Below are 24,222 nucleotides of genomic sequence, written 5' to 3'. Positions count from 1 at the left end.
TTCAATGTCACTCATACCACAATAAAGTGATTTTTTAAAAAAATTCAAACCACATCTTACCTGTAAACAGTATTCACACTGGTAGGGTTTTTCTCCACTATGAGTTCTCTTATGCCTTTCCATATGATATTTTTGAATGAATCTCATACCACATTCATCACAGCGAAATGGTTTTTCACCTAGCGCATGATACAGAAAGTTTAAAACAGAATACTGTAAAATAATGAATGAATTACTTTACCACAAGAACCTCTAAATAAATGGCTTTTGAACATTACCATACTTTGTTCTTTTTAATACCACAAGAACCTCTAAATAAATGGCTTTTGAACATTACCATACTTTGTTCTTTTTAAATGACAAAAGTCTCCCTTATACTAAACATATCTTCCAGTTTAATTTGTCAAGAATATCTTGCTTTGTAAAAATGAAAGAGATTGGTACACGCCATTGGGAAGAAAAGGTTGAAAGCAGGCATACTCAATTTCCCTTTTACTGTATGTGCATATAATATACTCCTTCCATAGAGACCGGTATTATTACCAGGATCTTAACAGTAATATGAACAGGGTTTCAGTAGAGTGGCTGATGTTTCTAATCCTTTTTTCAATCACACAAAAAGTATTTCAGAAAATTTTCTGAAAAAAACAAAATGTTACCCATACATAGTCCAACACAATTCTTGGGTATACCTTTTTAATTCTTCATGTCTTTTCAAAGATATCTGTGGTTAAATGAAATCTGAATCCTAGGAAAATATTTTTTAAATCTAATTTATTAAAACATAAGAAGAGCTTAAATTAGAGACTAAGTTTTAAAAGTAATGTTTGTTTATACTGATTCTCTTTTCCTCAACTCAAACCAGCATTTCTCATGTCCTTTCGGGAGCGAATTAAATTGAGAGCTGTTAACTGGGCACACGACCCCCACACCACCCCCAGTTTTTTTTTTTTAATCACATAAGGACTTCTCAGCTTTAATGAACCATTACTAAGAAGATCTAAAATACCTTTTACTGATAAAGCCACAGCCTATGTAAGTAGAAGGGTGTGAGAAGAAGTTATCTTAAATTATGCTTGTTTGGGAAACCACTGTTTCTACCTTTCATACAGTCAACAAAACTTTACTGAATACTTCTCCTCTACCCATAAAAGTATAAGACATGTTACTTGTCCTCAAAGAGTTTATGACATAATTGGGAAAACAAGAAAGAAACAACTAACAGAACTATATCCAGCTCTGGTTTACCTTTATAACTTTATAACCCACTAGTTATCTTCTTAACATTCTCCTCCAGCCAAATCGAAGAACCTACCATCTCATGCTTTTCTACTTCTGCCTTGATTCAGGCAGCTCCCTCAGTCCACCTCTGTGTGTTCAGGTACTACACTCCCCTCAAGGCCCAACCCATCTCCTCTGGGATACTCTGCCCTATTCCCCCAGAGGAAAGGCATCCTTATCTTCTTTAACTTTCCAGAGAACTTCAGCTGTACCTCTCCAGTGGCACTCATTACTTTCATTCCAATAATTATTCTGTACGACTCTATTCTTTTAACTAAATTACATTTCTTTAGGTCAGAATCTGGGCCTAAATTATCTTTACGTAGCTCAAAATACTTCGGGCAACTTTTAAGGGCCACATGAATGGCATAAAGGATTATTACAGTGGATTATAATTGGAAAAAATGTTATTATGAGCTGGTATGATTTGGGAAAGCTTCTTGTGTTAGAATCTAAGCTGACTAGCCCTTTAATGGATTGTGTGTATGGGATTAAAGCCAAGGAAAGAAAATTTAGTGAGGAATAACAGAGCAACTAAGGGTTGAGATACTATAAAATATACTGGAGAACTGGTACCTAAAAAGAAAATTTAATTTGGCCACAAATAAATTATTTGAAACTTTCAAGAATTGCAACTTCTGTAATTGCTATGGAGTTATCAAATTTTAGGGCCAAAGGGACTTTGAAATGGCTTCAAACTATGCTCTCGGGGGCTCCACAGAGGCCCCCAAAGGATCATGGTGTGGCAAATGGCTCTAAGGTTGCCACCCAAAATTCAGGACAGAACAGCTCCACTTCTGTACACAGGGAGTCTGAGTAAGGACTCCAGGGTTCAAAGGCTAGAATGGAGACCTGGAGACCTAACACAACTAATCTCGACCAATTTACTTATTTTTACAAAACAGAAAGTCCAGAAAAATGAAGATACTTGTCCAAGGGGTTAGTAAGTAGATAACTAATGAAGCAACAAAAGCTGGAAGAGAAGACCACTTATTTAGGAAGTTTGAAAGTGAAAGAAATGAGAAAAAGGAGGTGAGAAGTAATAGGAGGCAATCCATTCGAGATTAATAATTGGTAAGGGTGGGAAACTGAACTAAAATGGAATATTATGGTGAATAATCGAAATAACAAGATCCCAGAAGAACTAGGATGAAAAGGGAAGGAGAGTACAAGTATTATTTTAAAAAGTTTAAGAATAGGTCCATATTTTATATATATAAAGACTGTATATGATAGAACTCATTAAGATCAGAAGTTAAAGTCATTCTTCAAAAGTGAGAGAGGATAAAAGAGAAAATTAGTGAACTTATTAGAATTCAATTAATTCTACATGATATTCATGAACTGGAAGACTTTAATGTTAAAAATGATAATACACCCCACATTGGTCAAAGAAGAAGCTGACAACCTGATCCTAAAATTCATATGGAAATGCAAGGGATCCATAACAGCTAAAGCAATCTTGAAAAAGAAGAATTAAGTAGGAAGACTCAGACTTCCCAACTTCAAAACTTACAATCAAGCTACAGTAGAAAGATAGTGTGGTAATGGCATAAGGATAGACATACATCTCGAGGAATAGAATTGAGAGTCTTGAAATAAACTTTTACATTTATAGTCGACTGACTTCAGTGGGGAAAAAAGTCTTTTCAACAATGACACTGGGACAATTTGATACCCATATGCAAAAGGATGGGGTTGGACCCCAACCTCACACTGTATACAAAGATTAACTCAAAATTGATCATAGGCCTAAATGTGGGAACTAAAACTGTAAAACTCTTGGAAGAAAATATAGGAATAAATCTTGACTGTGGATTAGGCAATGATTTCTTAGATACAACACCAAAAGCACAAGCAAACAAACAAAAAATAAATAAAATATACCTCATCAAAATTAAAAACTTTTGTGCTTCAAAGGACACTATCAAGAAAGTAAGAAGACAAAATGCTGTAGTAGCTGCTGTGGGAAACAGTTTGGCAATTCCTCAAAATGTTAAACTTAGAATTACCATACAAGCCAACTGTTCTACTCCTACGTATATACCCTAAAGAACTGCAAACAGGGATTCACTCAGAGATTTGTATACCAATGCTCACAGCAGCATTATTCACAACAACCAAAATATGGAAGCAACCCAAATATGGAAGCAACCCAAGTGTTGAATGGATAAACAAAATGTGATATATACAGACAATGGAATATTTTTCAGCCATAAAAAGGAATGAAATTCTGATACATGATACAACATGGATGAACCTTGAATAATTTATGCTAAGTGAAAGAAACCAGGCACAAAAAGGACAAATACTTCGTGATTCCATTTATATGAAATACCTAGAGTAGGCAAATTCACAGGGATAGAAAGTAGAATAAAGGTTACCAGGGACTGGCAGAGGAAGGAAAGGGGAGTTACTGCTTAATGGCTACAGGTTTTTGTTTGTGTATAATTGTTACACAATGTTATAAATGTACTTCACTACACTACACTGTATGCTTGAAAATGATTAAATGATAAACTTCAAATTACGGGTTTTTTTTTTAAAAGGTGAAAAGACAATCCATGGAATGGGAAAATTATTTGCAAATCGTATGTCTGATAAGGGATGTATATCCAGTATGTTAAAAAAAACTCTTACAACTCAACAATAAAAAGACAAATAAACTAATTTAATAACAGGTAATGGATCTGAATGAACATTTCTCCAAAGAATATATACAAATAGCCAATAAGTACATGAAAAGATGCTCAACATCACTACTCACTGGGGAAATGCAAATCAGTATCACGAGATACCACTTCACACCCAATAGGACAGTTAAAACAGAAAGGACAGTAACAAGGGTTAGCATGGATGCAGAGAAACTGGAACCCTCATACTTGGGTGGTAGGAATGTAAAGTGGTACAGCTGCTTTGGAAAACAATTTTGCAGATCCTTAAAATGTTAAACATAAGAGTTACCATATGACTCGGCAATTCCACTCCAAAGCATATACCCAAGAGTACTGAAAACGTTATTTCCACACAAAAACAAATATTCCTAACAGCATTATTCATAATAGCCAAAAAGTAAAAACAACTCAAATGTCCCTGAACTAATGAATGAATAAACAAAATATGGTATATTCATACATGGAACATTATTTAGCTATAAATGGTAACAGAAGTACATGCTACAACATGAATGAACCTTTAAAACATTATGCTAAGTGAAAGGAACTAGACAAAAAAGACCACCTACTGTATGACTCCATTCATAAGAAATGTCCAGAAGAGGGAAATCCATAGAGACAGAAAGGAGAGTAAAGATTGCCTAGTGCTGGGAAGAAGGGGTACAGGATTTTAGAATGGTGAAAGTTATTCTAAAAATTAGACTGTGGTGACAGTTGTGCAACTCTGAATATACCATAAACTACTGAATTGTACACTTTAAAGGTGTGGGTTTTTTGATATTGTCAATTACATCTCAATAAAGTTGCAACTTTAATACTGCATGATAACACAACTGACACCATGCAAAGTGAATGAGAAATGATTTCTTCCCACAAGGAGCTAGCAATTAAATTCAAAATAAATTAAATGGAGAAAAATCGTGCTTAAATCATTTGCTACATATTAGTAGAAGCTCAAGAATTAAAAGCTTATTTAGAGGCTTCCCTGGTGGCGCAGTGGTTGAGAATCCGCCTGCCGATGCAGGGGACATGGATTCGTGCCCCGGTCCGGGAAGATCCCATATGCTGTGGAGCGGCTGGGCCCGTGCGCCATGGCCGCTGAGCCTGCGCGTCCGGAGCCTGTGCTCCGCAACGGGAGAGGCCACAACAGTGAGAGGCCCACGTACCGCAAAAAAAAAAAAAAAAAAAGAAAAAAAAAAAAGCTTATTTAACCAGAAGCAACATTAAGAAATTTACTTTAACAAACATTAATGCCTTAAAAGCAATTTGTAAAAATGTTCCTTTGTTGCTTAAAACAAAACACTTTCACGGTCCCCTAAATAGAACAATTATGACGGGTAAGTCAGCCAGAAATGAATGTAAACACAAATTCATCTTCCGTAGTCATTTATTTCTTGATTACCCACTTTTGTTATTCTTATTTCTAATCCTTTGTCTTTTGTTCTGCTTTAGTATTTATTTCCCTTTTTTACTCTACCATCTTTCTTTGCATCTTGCTCTCCCTCTCCCATTTTTTTCCCTCTTCTTCTCTCTCTCCCTTTTTAACTAGCCATTCCAGAATAAAACTTTTTAAGTTTTGCCATTTAAGGATCCTTGTTTGTTTATGGATTAGATCACATACTTAAATGATTCTCCCCCCAACATCAAAACAATATAGAGAAGTATACAGGAAAAAGTCCTCCTCTTATTTTTGCTCCTCCATAGGTAACTACATTTATTTGTTTGGGTCTGTTTCCTTCCAGAGTTTCTTGACACAGCAATAGTCAAAAATAAGTACATATTCTTTTTGTAATTTTTCCCTCTTTCTTACATGAAGATAGTGTATTTTATTGTGTTCTGCATCTTTTTTTTTTAATTCAGTAATTTGGAGATCTTATCAGTAGAAAAAGAGCTAGCTCATTTGTTCTGACAGCTGATATTGTTCACTGATGGATAGACATACAATTTATTTAACCAATCCCCTATTATTTCCAAACATTTCCTGTTATAAATAGTGCTGTAATAGATACCCTGTCAATGCAAAATTTGCAGGTACATCTGTAGGATAAATTCTCAAAAACAGAATTCCCGGTCAAGTAACAAATATATTTGTGATTTTGAAATACACTGCCAAAATTGGTCTCCACAGGAGATATTAATATGTACCCCGCCAGCCATGTATGAGTGACTGTTTCCCTATAACCTTGCCATATACTACTATGTTGTTAAACTTCCTGATGACTACAAATCTAACATGTGAAAAAACAATATTTCAGTATGACGTTGACCATCTTACATGTCATTTTCTAAGAACTGTCTGCACCTATCTTTCACCTATTTTTATTTTTTTAACTAGGTTGCTGATCTTTTCCTTGATGATTTATAAGAGCTTTATTAAAGAGACTGGTCATTTGTCTGTATGAGTTCCAGTTTTGTTTTGTTTTTTTTTTAAATAGTGGTGGTGGAGTTGTTTGGCTACTAGGGGTTTTAATTTTTACATAGATGAATTTATCAATCATTTATTTTATGGATATTAAATTTTGAGTGTTATTTAGAAAGAACATTCCTGTTCCAATCTGTCCATATTTTTAATGACACGTATCTTTTACATTAAATCACATACATTTGGAGTTCATCCTGAGGTAGAATGTGATGGATAAAACTCTGTCTTTCCAGATGGCTATCCAGTTCTTCCAACATCATTTACTGAAAGGTTCATCTTTTCTTGATCACATTTTTTATCACAATCATACACTAATAAGTTTCATGGGTCTATTTCTAGACCTTCTATTCTGTTCTATGGGACTATTCATAAGCCAGAACAAACAAGTTTTAGTTATTAAGACTTTATAATATACTTCTTCATTTGGTAGGACTAATCCCCCTCACTGGTCTTCTTTTGTTTTTCTCTGGTTTGTCTTGTTTGTCCACTTTCCAAATCATTTCTGAATTAGCTTAGTATCTGTGGTGGGGGGAAGGGAGAGTTGCCTAAAATGTTTATGTTAACTTATGGAAAATTGATAAACTTTATGTGCTTTATGATGTTAACTCTTCTCACTGAAAAAAGTGGGGGTGGGGTTGTTTTGTTTTGTGTCCTCAGTAGTGTTTTAATAATTTCCTAATATGGAATTTTCCACATTTCTTGTTGCTAATATTATAAAAAGGGTGTTTACTTCCATTAAATCTTCTACTCTGTGTGTGTACACATACAAAGTATATGGTTTTCTGCAATTTTAATGAATTTGCTGGTTTTTAGTCATTTTCAGTTGACTCTCACGGGTTTTCCAAGTTTACAATAATACGGTTATTTTTAACCTATAATATTTTTCCTACTTTTGCTGGCTACTATTCTCAAATATTATGTTAAAAGTAACAGTGATAACATGCTCTGTATCTTGTTCCCAACTTTGGTACTTTGGTATGTCTCTTGAATGGAAATGAAAATAAAATAGCTGATATATATTTCCTTAAGAAACATAAAAACACTTAAGTGAAATTTCTTTAGGAGAAAATCCCGTTATTGTTTCTCCCCTTAAGGACCAGAGCCCCTCTACTGGAAAAGGAAGACAATCCATACAGCACTTGAGTGATTTTTAAGATGAACATGAAAGACTTACATGAAAAATACCAAGGATTTTGTAAATAGTGTTTACAATTTAGGAAAGCAATAACATGGTGAAGAAGAAACAATTTCAAGGTGTTCCACTAATGATAATTTTCCAATACCCAAGGAGCCTGGAGTTTCAATTCTAACGGTTATCAATGAAACCACACTTTTCCCCCACTGCAGTGTTTCTCCCTAGTAACTGACACTGCACACAGTGAGTTGTTTACGGGTAAGAATTCTTACTTAAAATGTGGGTAATTATTAGGGCAAGTTATATAGAAGAAACTGATATGGACATAAGCTTTACGCATAAACTAGCTCAAAATGTCTTGATACATTAATCTCATTTCTTTTTGTTTTGTTTTTTGTTTGTTTGTTTTGCGGTACGCGGGCCTCTCACTGCTGTGGCCTCTCCCGTTGCGGAGCACAGGCTCCGGACGCGCAGGCTCAGCAGCCACGGCTCACGGGCCCAGCCGCTCCGCGGCATGTGGGATCTTCCCGGACCGGGGCATGAACCCGTGTCCCCTGCATCGGCAGGTGGACTCTCAACCACTGTGCCACCAGGGAAGCCCAATCTCATTTTTGGTAGTTTCAACTAATCCTCTTCTTCCTTTTCAACCATTCTAATCTGGCTTCTGCACTTACTTCATCAAAACGGTTCTTGTAAATCACCAGGTTACCAAATACAACCAAATGTTTTCAGTTATCTTAGACCTCTCAACAGCATTCAACTTAGGTGATCCCTTTCTTTTTCCTTGAATTCACTTTTCCCCTGACTTCGATGACATTCATGCTCTTTCAGCCTCTCTGACTGATCCTTCTCAACGCTCTTTCCAGCTTACTCTCCTCCCTCCAACCATGAAATATTTTAGTTCTTCATGGCTTCCTCCTAAGCTTCCTGCTTTTCTCCTTCTATATTCTTTTCTTTGGCAAAAAGGGAAACATCCATTTCCATAGCTTTAATTAGTCTCTAATTTGAGCCCCAGACCACACATCCAAACTGCCTACTGAACATAACTACTTCTATGACACTTAGGGAGCTCTAATACTTCATATCCCACACTAAACTTGTGATATTCAACCCACAGCTTAGTCCTTATCCAGATTCCCTCTCTGTATGAATGGCATCTAGTTTTGCAAGCCAGAGGCCTGCACAGCTCTTCTATATACCCGTCTCCATATTCAACTGGTTAACATGTTACTGACCTACTGATTCTACCCACTAAATACCTGTCAAATCTGCCCACTTCTTTCCACTTTCCACTGTCATCACCCAAGTTCAAGATACTATCATCCCCTGACCTGGACTACTATTTAATATCCTCCTAACAGTAGTCTCTATGGGATTCACTCTCATCTCTTTCTAATTCTACATCACAGCGAGATTTTGTTAACATTAAGTATATCTGATCATGTTGAAAGCCTACTGTTCCTAGAATTCACACACACACACACACATACACACACACACACTCTCCCTCTCTCTCTCCCTCCCTCTCTCTCTCTCTGGGTCCACTACCATCTGGCCCCTACCTTTTTCTCTCATATCTGATCTTTCTTCACAACCCTCCCCTTCACTTTCTGAGCTCCAGTCAAAGTGGTCTTTCAATTCCTAGTACTGTCATGCTTCTTCTCCTCCCCAGGATCATTTTCTCCTATAACTCCTCCCCCAAACCAATTCTTTGTCATGATAGTGGATCTAAAGTGCTTTCACTCAAGAAATGGTATCTACTGTTCTTAGTAATCAGAATGAAAGTGGCAATTATTTTAATAATGAAGTCTTCATAAAATCTAGGTCAAAATATTTATATTTAGATATTATGACATCTAATATAATAATATATAATAAAATGCTATAATATTTAGGTATTACGGTATCTATGACAATGTTCATATGGCCTAGTAAAACATACTTGATAATAGAAGGGATTTTCTATCTTTAATACGTCATAAAAAAGGGAGATCAGACAAAATTTACAAGTATAATAAATACTACACTAACCAAAACAGATCATTCATTATTATGAGAAGCACTATAAGTACTTAAGAGTACAGGTTTTAGAGCCAGACTAGCCAGGTTATAGTGCTGGTCTCAGCATTTCTTAACTCTGAGACACTGAGGATGTTATTTAAACTCTTAAGACTTGATATTCTCCTCCATAAAGTGAAAATATTAATAAAACATATATCAGAACCAAATGTTAAATGAGATAACATGTGTGAGTAACCTGTCTTCGCTTAAGAAAAAGCCTAGCACATTTTAATAGCTCAATAAATATTAGCTATTAAAAATACAAATTAAGAGGTTGATGGTAAATGATTATCATTATATTAACATATTGATTACAGTTAAAACCCAGTGACTGGGCTATATATCCCAAATGAAAATACCCTTAAGCTAGACAACTAATTCAGAAAAACGGGAAACAAGGAGGGTTACTGAAATAACTACATGGAAACATAATCACACACCCAGTAATTTGCTTAAAACTTTAGAGAACTTTATAAGAAATAAGGTCACTTACTGCATGATTAAATTTATCTAACATCCTCAAAATGGCGTAATTTCCCAAGCAACATGAAAACGTGTTCACGAAAAAAGCTGTATACAAATTTTTATAACAAATGTTTATGGAAGCTTTATTCATTATCACCAAAAACTGGTAACAACCCAAATACATCTCAACTGGGGGATGGATGCACCAACTGTGATATAGCCATATGACAGAATACTGATCAACAACTTAAAAAAATTAATTACTCGTGCATCAACAACAGGAATGACTCTCAAATGTACTAGGATAAGTGGAAGAAGCCAGACGCAAATGGCTACATAACGTATGATTCAATTTATATGATATTCTGGAAGAGGCGAAACTATAGAGACAGAAAAATATATCAGTGTTTGCCACAGGGTGGGGGTAGGGGAGAGGCTGACCTAAAAAAACACAGAGAAATTTTGGGAGAGTGACAGACTGTTCTATATCTTGATTGTGGTGGTGGGTTACACAAATGTGTATGTTTATACTTTCACATACATAGTGTATGTATACACTAAAAGTATATACACTAAAATTGGTAAAGCTTATTGTATGTAACTTATGACCTAATTTAAAATAATGAAAAAGTTGAAAATCAACAAAACGTATTTCCCTTAAGATGAAAAAAATAATGAAAATTTAAACTATCCATATGCCTATCTATACAAAATATTGGAAAATCCTCAGCTACTTTGCAAAATAAAACAAATCACTATTAACCCACCCATCTTCCTCCAAAAGATCAAAACCTTCCAACTCACAGATGAACAGATATGATACTAGGATAAAGTTCTCTTTGATTATTTTGATTTTCTCAGTGAAACAGAAAGCAAGTAATCAGCTGAAAGTGAGAGGGAAGGAGGAAATGTTGGAGATTCATAGAAAGGAGAAAGTAAGAAATACCTGTTTGGGAGAAAGGTTGGCAAGCATAAAGCTGTAAAAGATCAGACAGTAAATATTTTAGACTTTGAGGATCATACAACCTCTGTCACAATTACTGGACTCGGCTATTATAGAGAGAAAACAGCCACAGCCATTACATAAAGGAATGGGTATGGCTATGTTCCAATAAAATTTTAATTACAGTAACAGGCAGCAGGTGAACTAGTCCACTGGCTGAAATACGGACCCCATCTAGATGAGTGCTATAATGAACAGACTAAGGAAATAAATTCCAGTAGGCATTAAGGGCCCACTCAAAATTTAAAGTGCTCCTAATTCAAGCACAGCCTTCTGTTTTATTCTAGAGATGAAAAGAGTTAAATTTCCCACATGGGACTTCACCAAATTAAAAAGCTTTTGTACAGCAAAGGAAACTATCAACAAAATGAAAAGGCGCCTACTGAATGGGAGAAGATATTTGCAAAAGATTTATCTGATAAGAGGTTAATATCCAAAATATACAAAGAACTCACACAACTCAACACCCCCCCAAAATAAACAAACAAACAAAAAAAACCCCACAGAAAAAACAGATTAAAAAATGGGCAGAAGTCCTGATAGACATTTTTGCTGAAGAAGACACAGATGGCCAATAGGCACATGAAAAGATACTCAACATCACTAATCATCAGGGAGATGCAAATCAAAACCATAATAATGAGATATCACCCCACACCTGTCAGAATGGCTATTATCAAAAGGATAAGAAACAGTAAGTGTTGGTGAGGATGTGACAAAAGTGAACTTTTGTGCACTTCTGGTAGGAATGTAAATTGGTGCAGCCACTATGGAAAACAGTATGAAGGTTCCTCAAAAAATTAAAAACAGAACTACCATATGACCCAGCAATTCCACTTCTGGCTATCTTTCCAAAGGAAACAAAAACACTAATATTTTGAAAAGATATATGCATCCCTATGTTCACTGCAGCATTAATCACAATAGCCAAGATAGACAAGCAACCTAAGTGCCCAAGCATAGATTACTAAATAAAGAAGATGTGGTATATAGATACATTGGAATATTACTTAGCCATTAAAGAAAAGAAATCCTGCCAGAGTGAAATACATCAGAGAAAGATAAATACCTTATGATTTCACTTATACATGGAATATATAAAACAAAACAAATGAACAAACATAACCAACAAAAACAGTCACAGACACAGAGAACAAAGAGGTGGCTGCCAGGGTAGGGGGTGGGGGATGGGTTAAAAACGTGATGGAAATTAACAGGTACAAACCTCCAGTTACAAAATTAGATGAGTCATAGGGATGAAATGTATTATGTAGGGAAAATACACAATAATAATGTAGTATCTTTGTATGGTGACGAAGGTGGTGAAAAGGTAGAACCTTCAGTTATAAGTACTAGGGATATAATATACAACACGATTTATATAACTAACACTGCTGTATGTTATATATGAAAGTTGCTAATAGAGTAAATCCTAAAAGTTCTTATCACAAGGAAAAAATAATTTTTTTCTTTTCCTTTTATTTTGTGTCTATATGAGATGATAGATGTTCACTAAACATTGTCGTAATCATTTCATGATGTATGTAAGTCAAATCATTATGCTGTACACCTTAAACTTACACATTACTGCATGTCAATTAATAAAACTGGAAGAACAAATAAAAGATCAACCTATTGAACTCTACAAAAGTAATAATTTAAAAACTAATAAATTTCCCAAAGTTGTAACTTAGCCAAGTGAAGCACAAGAGGTCTGAGTGTAAGCAAGGGAGTGATTACAATAAATGACAACAGAATTTACACTGGGTAAGAAAAGTAATGAAGATATGAGGAAAACAGGAATAGTGAAAAGGAGGTAGAATCACTGGACTGAAGGCACTAGTGGAGACAAAAGATTGTTGAAACCTAAGTACTAGAAGGCAGGAGCAGGAAGTATGCTTGGAAAATGAAAAACTGAAATCATGAGGAGACTGAAGTTTAGTAACCACTAGTCCAAGAGTGAGGAAGAATGAATGACAAGATCACCAACAAAGCAGAAGTCTGAGTAGGACGTTCAAGGAATAAACTTTTACAGAGATCGGCAAATTTGTTCTAAAAGGGCAGAGAGGTACAATCAAGGATATTGTATACATACTCGTACAGCGAGAGAAAACAACTTCCATATGTTGGGTTGGCCAAAAAGTTCATTTGGATTTTTCCGCAAAATGTCATGGAAAAGCTCAAACCAACTTTTTGGCCAACCCAATATTTTACTTGGTGAAATTCAAAATATAATGATAATAATACTGATGATGACAATGATGATGATAATAGAATACAATTTTTCACCATACAGATGTACTAATGAGAAGACTGGAATTAGTTTTTAAAGGAAGTGGTAGCATTTTGCTGAATTGGGATTCAAAGTTAGTATTCCCTGTCATCAAAGTCAATTGCAAATGTTTACCTGCTAATGCTAATCTGCAATGAGATTTTACAAGTATTCTACCTTTGAAATTGTTTTGTCACAAAGATAGGTACTGATATCCATGAAAATATAATTCTAAGAACTATTCATCAGTTGGAAGGGATTTATAGAATTCTATTAGATTCTTTTCTTGATATGTGCCTTTTAACACGCCATCACATTACAGATTAATTACTTCCAAATGAAGATTAGGTGAAGTTAACAATTTAATGAATTTTGAAATATGGAAATTTCCTTTGCACCTGCATCAAGGTCCAAAAACTGATCAAAGTGTGGTCTGAACTTGGAAAATGATCTGCCCCATATTTGTGTGGGAATAGAGACTGTGCTTCTTGAAACTTATAACAACAATGGCAAGTGTATAACGCAGCATTTTGTGATTCAACATTAACAGCTGTCAAAACAACTTTGCCACAGTAGAAATGTCACTGTAAGTACCGTTTTCCCCTTGTAATATTAGGATGAATTTATTAAGAAACATTTTCGAGTCTTCAGCAAAAGCTAATTTTCCAAAGCCATTCTTCAGTATTCAAATAACAGTGGTTGAGAGTGGTTGTTCTCATTCAAAAAAATTTTAACCTTGGCTCTACACTCAAAAACTCCCAATAAAACTTTACCAATTTTAAGATATTAAACTGCTGTATAGTAGAATAAGTCAGGATATTCAGTTTCTGTATAAGAAAGAAATTCATGGTTAAGTCTGCCAGAGCAAATGAAGTTTGCTGTTGACCCTACTGGTTCAATGACACATAATACATTCAAATGTCTTCCACAAAATTCTGCTCATGTAATACAATGAATAGCCATAAGCTTTAAATGCTTTACATTTTCTCAAGCTTTGTAAATTAGGCCAACTAAACTTTTTTCTGCTCCACACATATTTCTCCCACCATCAGCTGTAACACATCTTAGTGGAGTCCATGTCACATTTATATTGAAATAATGTTTTCTCATGTATTCATTTAAAAAAAAAGCTTTATTGAGATCTAATTCACATACCATACAATTCAACCATTTAAAGTGTATATAATTCCATTTTGAAAACACTGCCTATAGTTGTTCCACAGAGGTTAATTCTTCAGTCACTTCAAATTTGGCATTGTATCCTTGAATAAATAACAACTAAGTAGTACTGGTAACATCTGTCAACTTATCAAGAGCCAAGGAAACCACTTGAAATCATCTGTCTTGTTTTTTAATTGACTACTGATGTTGCTTCATGTAGGATTTCCTTTGAAAACCAGGGTTCCACAATAAAAGCTTAAAATCACTACCCTGTATTAGTTTTGCTCCTCTAGTTCCTTCCGTTTAAATTGTTATTAAATTTCATCTATATTTATTCTTCCTTTGAAATGTCTTTCATAGCCATTTCATTCGATTTCTAGTCTCAATGTCTTGTTCGTAAGTTCAGACCCTCATCATCTCATTATAAAAGCAATTCTTTCAATGAAGGAGAAAAAGACAGATTGGGATTTGTTTCAGAAGTTAATTTCCTGCAGTGGAAAAAAATTTAATAGCTAATTAATTAATCTAAAACCCAAACACGGCTAAGCAAATAAATCGGGACTGTTACAGAGCAGTAGCTTCAACTCAATTCAGTACAGTTAACGATTTAATGCAAACTTTAAGTTTACACACAATATTCAGGGACGTATTTACTATTCAAGAACTTTCATCCAAGACATAAAAACAATGCAAATGCAACAGCTTAGAAATAGAAAATACCACATACAAGGGAAGAAATGACCCAAAATGCTATTATTCTGCTAAAAGAGTCTGTTATAGTTGTCTATTTCTTGGCTGCAACCTTTTTCTTAATATCATAAAAAGCCTAGGTAATATTAGTTAGTCACTGAGCAAATTCTCCGACTAAATAATAATCTAGAAGTCTCAGTGATTAAGCAGAGCATCAAGCAATACTTTTGGTAAGGTAGTCTCTACCACTCACTGTAACAATCATTCTCTTCTCCACCCTTGCTTAGCATCTCATCCCCTTAATCACAGCCCCTCAAATGTCTCCTGGCCAGTCCCTAATATTTATGTCCACGGCTTCCGCATAAGGGAAAACCCTTGCATTTGTCCCTAACATTTTAAAATCATCTTTCAGTTCCAGGTTCCCATGAGTCCACTGTCCATTTCCCCCAATTCTCATATAAAAAAATAAAGTATCTTAATGACAGGGATATTTTTCTATAGGAATAAAGTTAGACCTTCTCAAGACTCTAGAGTTTCAGCTGATCAGACTCCATGTCCCTCCCCTCTATACAAGTATAAAGAACTAAAAGCTACATGAAGTAGGCAAGAACATATCCGATTGATTTTTAAGGATGAAGAGTGTTTATTATGTAAGCACAACACAGAACACTATGTTATTCAAACAACAGCAATAAATATGTTGCTCTTTTTGTGTTGGTAATCATTTTATTTTTTCACAACTGCATTTGTCAATCTGGTCAATTCCTTAAGGAAATTAAGAGTTGACTGAATATATTTTTTGGAATAATTAAAAATGAACACTGAAAGCAGTAATTCTTTAAACACTCTTAGAAAGTCAAAGTCAAAATAGATAATGAAATGTAGGTAAAGAAGAACAAATTAAGCCCTGTAAAGAATTTACAGAGGGGTGAAAATATATGGGCGGGGGGGGGGGGGTTGAACAATAAACTTAATTTGTCTATCAGCTTTTTAACATAGCTACGAAGAGGAGACAACTCAGACTTCTACAGGAAATAAAAAGCAAGAAGTACTTGCTTCAATGACTAACAATGCAAACAGCATAAAAGCAGCCCTGGGAGATAAAGCTGGATAGGTAAGTACCTAGTACTGCCTTAGGATATCAATCCTATGACCTCCATTTGCTTCGAAACAGTATCATGAAGTTAGACTCTCTCCAAAAGATCTACAGAAGAGCAAAAACAAACTACAAAATATGCAGAAGCTGTTATTATTATTGTGGCTGCTTTCAAAGAATGTCAAGATGCTTTCAACAAATTCATATTGGGGTTGAAGATGACACTTTAGGCAATTTTTTTTTTTTTTCCGCTACGCGGGCCTCTCACTGTTGTGGCCTCTCCGGTTGCGGAGCACAGGCTCCGGATGCTCAGGCTCAGCGGCCATGGCTCACGGGCCTAGCCGCTCCGCAGCATATGGGATCTTCCCGGACCGGGGCACGAACCCATGTCCCCTGCATCGGCAGGTGGATTCTCAACCACTGTGCCACCAGGGGAGCCCTAGGCAATTTTTTTAAAACAGAAACTCTTCAGAGATACCAACATCTAAAGATCTTAAAAGTATCCAGAAAAATTAAAATGAATGACCTCGAAAAGTAAATTTAGGTTGCCCTAAATATTTTAAATCCAATTTCTTCACCATGCCTGAGTCCAAATCAGACAGTACATTTTGTCAGCCACTCTTCCACCAAAGGCCCAAATAAAATATATGAATTCTGAGCCTAATGTGTCATTCAAAGTCAGTCAGTGAAATGAGAAACTTTATCAACAAATTTAAAAAATGTGTTGTCAGCCAATCCAGACATCTGAAACTTAATGAATTCAAGATCTGAAAGGCAAGAATGTTGGTCATTCACTCAACTGGGCTCTGGAATAATAAGTAGTCGTTGTTGTCAAAAAGCCAGCTTCAATATTGAAGAATCCTGAAGGTGTATGACTTCAAGGAAGTAACTGAGTATCTTTCCAAAAGAATATGGTGCCAAAGGATTTGTAAAACAAAACATCAGATCTAGACTCAACTGTCTTAAAGCTTCATCTTCTGCAGAACATAAAATAATCTGGGGGATGGGGAGGAAGCAGGGAAAAAGCCACATTAAGGGAAGGTAAACTAACAAGGGAAAGAGTAGAGAAACTTACGTCATTCTAGACTAACCATACTGTCTAAAGTAATTGAAAACGGTTTTAAAAAGAAAAACCAAAACATCAAAAATGAGAAATTGCTGTCAGAAGTAACATTTAAAAAATTAGAAAGTTCTATGTGTGAAATTAAATTTGGGGAGTTCCTTTTCAGCTCTTTTTCTGAAAATTAGTTCATCCTATACTGCTCAAAGAAGAGGCTCTAAAGTCCAGAAAACTTAATTTACTGTTTCACTGTAATATTCAGTGGTTTCCAAGTTTTGCCTGTTTCTGATAAACCTGGTGAAAATGAAGTAATAATATATTCCATGAAGCTTAACAACGTTGTTTTATTTGTTTAAAAGATTTTTTAATACCTGAAAGTAAACTTGATTAATAAATGTGCAATTATGTGTATAAACTGTAATTTTTCTTATTAGTTATATATGCATAGTTAACAAAAAAGTAACACATTTGCCAAATTTCTAGTTTTCTTCACAAAACAATAATATTCCTCCAACATGGCAGTTAAAATGCAGTTTTTAAACAATGCTTACAAGATAAATTTGACACCCCCTCATTCGGCATCAAGGTTTGACAATATAATTCTAAAATCAAGCTTTCTACTCTTATCTCCTCATTCCCACTCTACCCACCCCTTTTTGCTCTACTCAGAATGGTCATTTACATGTTGTTCATCTTGCCTTTGTTCATTCCACATCAGGTGGAATTTCCCCTTCCTCCTCCATCCATAGACTTCATCTCATTCAGACATACCCAACTGCCTGCAAGCCATAAGTCTAGGTCCAGGAGTGGCTCTGCTCTCACCTGAACAGAATAAAAGCCTCCATGCTTAAAACCAAATTTTCTGTCAACTAAAAATGTTCTTGGTGCCTGATCTACTCTTTCAATAGCATAGTGGTTAAGGGCATGAACTTTGAAGACTTAAATTATGTCATCAACCAGCTGTGTACATTGGGGCAGATTACTTAATCATTTTGACCCTCAGTTTCCTTATTTGTTTAAAAAAAGGAGTAATAGTACCCTCTTCACAGAACTGCTGTGATAATAAAGTGAGATAATTTATGTACTGTGTTTAATACAGTGCTTGGCAAAGAACAGGTACTCAATAAATCTACCTGACAGTATTATTAGGTTTACGATAATGATGACTTTTAGGAATTTCTAGCTTTTTAACTACCCTGAAGTACCTTCCTCCTCCTGGTGCTTTTAAACTAGCAAATCTGACATACTGCTTCTCCTGTTATCCAGCATCTGCAATGATCCTAATGGCTTCTAGTCTGCCTGATTTTTAACTTGCTGCTCTGTGTGTTTCTGAACTATATGTGTATCTGCCTACCTATCCTTCCCCAAAGATTCCCAACTTCAGTACACCACAGATTTTTTTCCTGGTCCTGGCTTCCATCAATGCTTCTGCTCTATAGTTCCTGTGATGACACTTGACTCCCATGTAACACATGAACTAAATCTAACTCACAGGGCCACCAATCTGACTCCTCACTGGTCTATTTTATCTGAACCCCTAAAGCGCAGGTTGTCTGCACTACTTGTAAAGTTTGTCAAACTGTGAGTCGCGTGATTCACATGATGATCCATTCAATAATTATACCTAAATAAGAATGAGACCACTTCAAGAGATTCCCAATTTGTTAAACTAGAAACTTGTCAAAACAAATGGTAAACATTCTTCTTTTAACTATAGACGCTATAAACTAACAACACTGTATATGGATTTGAGGGGGAGGGATACACACACAAAATACCTACAATTAATTGAAAACTATGCAATTTTCATTTTAAAGACTCTGATTCTTTATATTTCAGTTCTAAAGTATAATGTTTAAATGGAGTTACTTTTCTGGATGACTTCTCTTATCCCCCGAAACAAAATATTTTTTTAAAGTTACAGTATAGTTTTATATGTAGGTATGTATGTATGTATGTGTATGATTTCTTTTATATCTTTTCTGGGATGTTTTGTTAAACACTCAAACTTTTTATATGTGTTTTATGTTATCATATCTTTTAATGTGAATTATTAACAGTTTTGCAAAGAAAAAAAAAAAATCTGGCTTCTGAAAGCTTTGTTAAACCGAAGAATGTCAGTCACAGCAATCTGAACTTCCCTGCGTAATCTTTCTTGGCAAGCTCTGCCCACATCAGTGCTGTCTAGCTTCAGCAATCAGAACACCAGGAGCTCATACTGCAGTAGCCCAACAGTTCCTTCATCTCCACAAAGACAGTTTAACTAGGTCTGTAACATTTTCTTTTAATAAGACTTCTCCATTATGGCTAATAAACTCTAAGTTAGGGCTTCAAGATAATGAGAGGTAAACTAATTTTTGTCAATAACTGAACCATACTGAAGGAAATACAAAGTGCTGAACAAACCTCATCAGGGGTGAATCAACATTCTCTCTGACTCCACCTCACTAGCCCAACTGGTTTAAAAAGAAAATAATAATGCTGTTATTCAGCTATTTAACATGGTTGTAAATAAAAGTCATAGTCAAGAGGAAAAGATCAATGCATGTTTTCAGGCATGAAGAATGCTAACTTAGAAGACAGATTTTTAAAGTGTCTCTTGCTACGTTTGTACCTACAGAATTGTGTATATTCAAGAACTAAAGCCTTAAAAAAGAACTTTGTGGGAAAAGAAACCTAATGAATATGTATAATTCTGAATGATTTGGTTTATTTTCAAAATCCCTTTTATTTTGGGGAAGAAAATCATTTTATAAAAACTTACCTGTATATGCAAATAATTTTGTAACATTTTACTAATGAAATAAAAAATAGATTATGAAAAGTGCTACAACTATTAAAAAACAGCCATAATTTGCTATAACAGTCAGAATATTAGAATAAGTATTCTGTGGCTTACTATTTAAAGGAATTCAGAAATTTAAGATAAAATTAAAACACTGAAAACTGTACTTAAGTTCTTTACTCCTCAAACCAACACACCCTACCCATGGCAATAAGATGGCATTTCCTTAAAGTGGTGACAAAATGACTAGAAAAGAATGCAAATGGAGATATGTCATTCTAACATTTATTTTACATATGCATTAAAAAATGCTAAGAAAAGGCACCTTAGATAAAGGTACCTGATCACATAGTAAATCTGCCAGTGACAAATGTTCAACCTTGGCTGTATACCTTACCAGTAATTCTGACCCTAAACAAAATGACCAATTAGGATTATCTTCAACCCTGGCTTCAAGTCCTCACCTTCTCTCCTATATCCCCAAAACATACTCTAACTAAAGAATCTATAATACATTCACAAAAGATATAAATCTCCCATAATTGCCAAAAATAGCAGTCCCAAGGATATCTGCATTTTGACAGATTCAGTCCCTTAGGCTAAAGGAACAAAGCTTTAACCAGAAGTTCAGGGATCAGCCTTGGTACTCTCCCCTAAAACGGTATTCCAAACAATTAAGTAATAACCTGTCCAGGATGAGTTAAAAATTTTTTGATTTGAAAACCAAACCAAGCTAGGTTCCTGGTTTTTAAAAGCCACAGAAGATTTCTTTACTGGTAACAAGAGCAGCCAAGCAGGTAATGATTTTTAACCATGTTGCAAATGGAAAAGACAATAGGTTTGGGGGCTAGGAGACTGGAGGTGACAGTATAATGAGACCCAAAGGGATGAGGGAGGCTATAAGGAAAACAGAACCTGTAAGAACTGGTAGTTCTTCTCACCAAACAACCTTTGAGGTTCAGTTGATAGGTGACTTATTACTTTCTTGACAATTTAAAAATGGATAGGGATCAAAAAACACATTCACAGAAAGACAGACAAGATGAAAAGGCAGAGGACTATGTTCCGGAGGAAGGAACAACATAAAACCCCAGAAAAACAACTAAATGAAATGGAGATAGGCAATCATCCAGAAAAAGAATTCAGAATAATGAGAGTGAAGATGATCCAGGACCTCAGAAAAAGAATGGAGGCAAAGATCGAGAAGATGCAAGAAATGTTTAACAAACATCTAGAACAAACAGAGATGAAAAATACAATAACTAAAATGAAAAATACACTAGAAGGAATCAATAGCAGAATAACTGAGGCAAAAGAACGGATAAGTGACCTGGAAGACAGAATGGTGGAATTCACTGCTGTAACATTTTACTAATGAAATAAAAAATAATTATGAAAAGTGCTACAACTATTAAAAAACAGCCATAATTTGCCATAACAGTCAGAATATTAGAATAAGTATTCTGTGGCTTACTATTTAAAGGAATTCAGAAATTTAAGATAAAATTAAAACACTGAAAACTGTACTTAAGTTCTTTACTCCTCAAACCAACACACCCTACCCATGGCAATAAGATGGCATTTCCTTAAAGTGGTGACAAAATGACTAGAAAAGAATGCAAATGGAGATATGTCATTCTAACATTTATTTTACATATGCATTAAAAAATGCTAAGAAAAGGCACCTTAGATAAAGGTACCTGATCACATAGTAAATCTGCCAGTGACAAATGTTCAACCTTGGCTGTATACCTTACCAGTAATTCTGACCCTAAACAAAATGACCAATTAGGATTATCTTCAACCCTGGCTTCAAGTCCTCACCTTCTCTCCTATATCCCCAAAACATACTCTAACTAAAGAATCTATAATACATTCACAAAAGATATAAATCTCCCATAATTGCCAAAAATAGCAGTCCCAAGGATATCTGCATTTTGACAGATTCAGTCCCTTAGGCTAAAGGAACAAAGCTTTAACCAGAAGTTCAGGGATCAGCCTTGGTACTCTCCCCTAAAACGGTATTCCAAACAATTAAGTAATAACCTGTCCAGGATGAGTTAAAAATTTTTTGATTTGAAAACCAAACCAAGCTAGGTTCCTGGTTTTTAAAAGCCACAGAAGATTTCTTTACTGGTAACAAGAGCAGCCAAGCAGGTAATGATTTTTAACCATGTTGCAAATGGAAAAGACAACAGGTTTGGGGGCTAGGAGACTGGAGGTGACAGTATAATGAGACCCAAAGGGATGAGGGAGGCTATAAGGAAAACAGAACCTGTAAGAACTGGTAGTTCTTCTCACCAAACAACCTTTGAGGTTCAGTTGATAGGTGACTTATTACTTTCTTGACAATTTAAAAATGGATAGGGATCAAAAAACACATTCACAGAAAGACAGACAAGATGAAAAGGCAGAGGACTATGTTCCGGAGGAAGGAACAACATAAAACCCCAGAAAAACAACTAAATGAAATGGAGATAGGCAATCATCCAGAAAAAGAATTCAGAATAATGAGAGTGAAGATGATCCAGGACCTCAGAAAAAGAATGGAGGCAAAGATCGAGAAGATGCAAGAAATGTTTAACAAACATCTAGAACAAACAGAGATGAAAAATACAATAACTAAAATGAAAAATACACTAGAAGGAATCAATAGCAGAATAACTGAGGCAAAAGAACGGATAAGTGACCTGGAAGACAGAATGGTGGAATTCACTGCTGCAAAACAGAATAAAGATAAAAGAATGAAAAGAAATGAAGACAGCCTAAGAGATAACTGGGACAACATTAAACGCAACAAGATTCGCATTATAGGGGTCCCAGAAGGAGAAGAGAGAGAGAAAGGACCCGAGAAAATATATGAAGAGATTAGAGTCGAAAAACTTCCCTAACATGGGAAAGGAAATAGCCAACCAAGTCCAGGAAGCGCAGAGAGTCCCATACAGGATAAACCCAAGAAGAAACACACTGAGACACACAGTAATCAAATTGGCAAAAATTAAAGACAAACCAGCTCTACAACAAATGCTAAAGGAACTTCTGTAAGTGGGAAACACAAGAGAAGAAAACGACCTACAAAAACAAACCCTAAACAATTAAGAAAATAGTCATAGCAACATGCATATCAATAATTACCTTAAATGTGAATGGATTAAATGCTCCAACCAAAAGACACAGGCTTGCTGAATGGATACAATATGCTGTCTACAAGGGACCCACTTCAGACCTAGGGACACATACAGACTGAAAGCGAGGAGATGGAAAAAGATATTCCATGCAAATGGAAATCAAAAGAAAGCTGGAGTAGCAATACTCGTGAGATAAAATAGACTTTAAAATAAAGAATGTTACAAGAGAAAAGGAAAGCAGATTACACTTTCTTCTCAAGTGCACACAGAACATTCTCCAGCATAGATCACATCTTGGGGCACAAATCAAGCCTCAGTACACTTTAGAAAACTGAAATCATATCAAGCATCTTTTCTGACCACAATGCTATGAAATTAGAAATCAATTACAGGGAAAACAACGTAAAATACACAAACACATGGAGGCTAAACAATACTAAATAACCAACAGTTCACTGAAGAAATCAAAAAATACCTAGAGACAAATGACAATGAAAACACGAAGAAGAACAAACAAAGTTAGCAGAAGGAAAGAAATCATAAAGACCAGAGCAGAAATAAAGGAAACTGAAACAAAGAAAACAATAGCAAAGATCAATAAAACTAAAAGCTGGTTCTTTGAGAAGGTAAACAAAACTGATAAACCTTTAGCCAGACTCATCAAGAAAAACAGGGAGAGACCTCAAATCAATAAAATTAGAAATGAAAAAGGAGAAGTTACAACAGACACCACAGAAATACAAAGCATCCTAAGAGACTACTACAAGCAACTCTATGCCAATAAAATGGACAACCTGGAAGAAATGGACAAATTCTTAGAAAGGTATAACCTTCCAAGACTGAACCAGGAAGAAATAGAAAATATGAACAGACCAATCACAAGTAATGAAATTGAAACTGTGATTAAAAATCTTCCAACAAACAAAAGTCCAGGACCAGATGGCTTCACAGGTGAATTCTATCAAACATTTAGAGAAGAGCTAACACC

General features: G+C 35.3%; 1 protein-coding gene across 2 annotated transcripts in view; it reads right to left on the bottom strand.

The window, feature by feature from the left end:
- ZNF148 (zinc finger protein 148) overlaps positions 1-24,222 on the bottom strand; it is a 129,608-nt gene that overhangs the window by 7,677 nt on the left and 97,709 nt on the right. For both annotated transcript variants that reach the window (XM_007113572.4, XM_024124227.3), the window contains one exon: positions 61-179. In XM_007113572.4, coding sequence (XP_007113634.1) covers positions 61-179 — 119 coding nt within the window. The remainder of the gene's footprint in view (positions 1-60; positions 180-24,222) is intronic.

This window comes from Physeter macrocephalus, chromosome 1 (genome assembly GCF_002837175.3).
Source record: "Physeter macrocephalus isolate SW-GA chromosome 1, ASM283717v5, whole genome shotgun sequence".
NCBI classification, from domain to species: domain Eukaryota; kingdom Metazoa; phylum Chordata; class Mammalia; order Artiodactyla; family Physeteridae; genus Physeter; species Physeter macrocephalus.
This window is presented reverse-complemented; position numbering and strand designations above follow the sequence as displayed.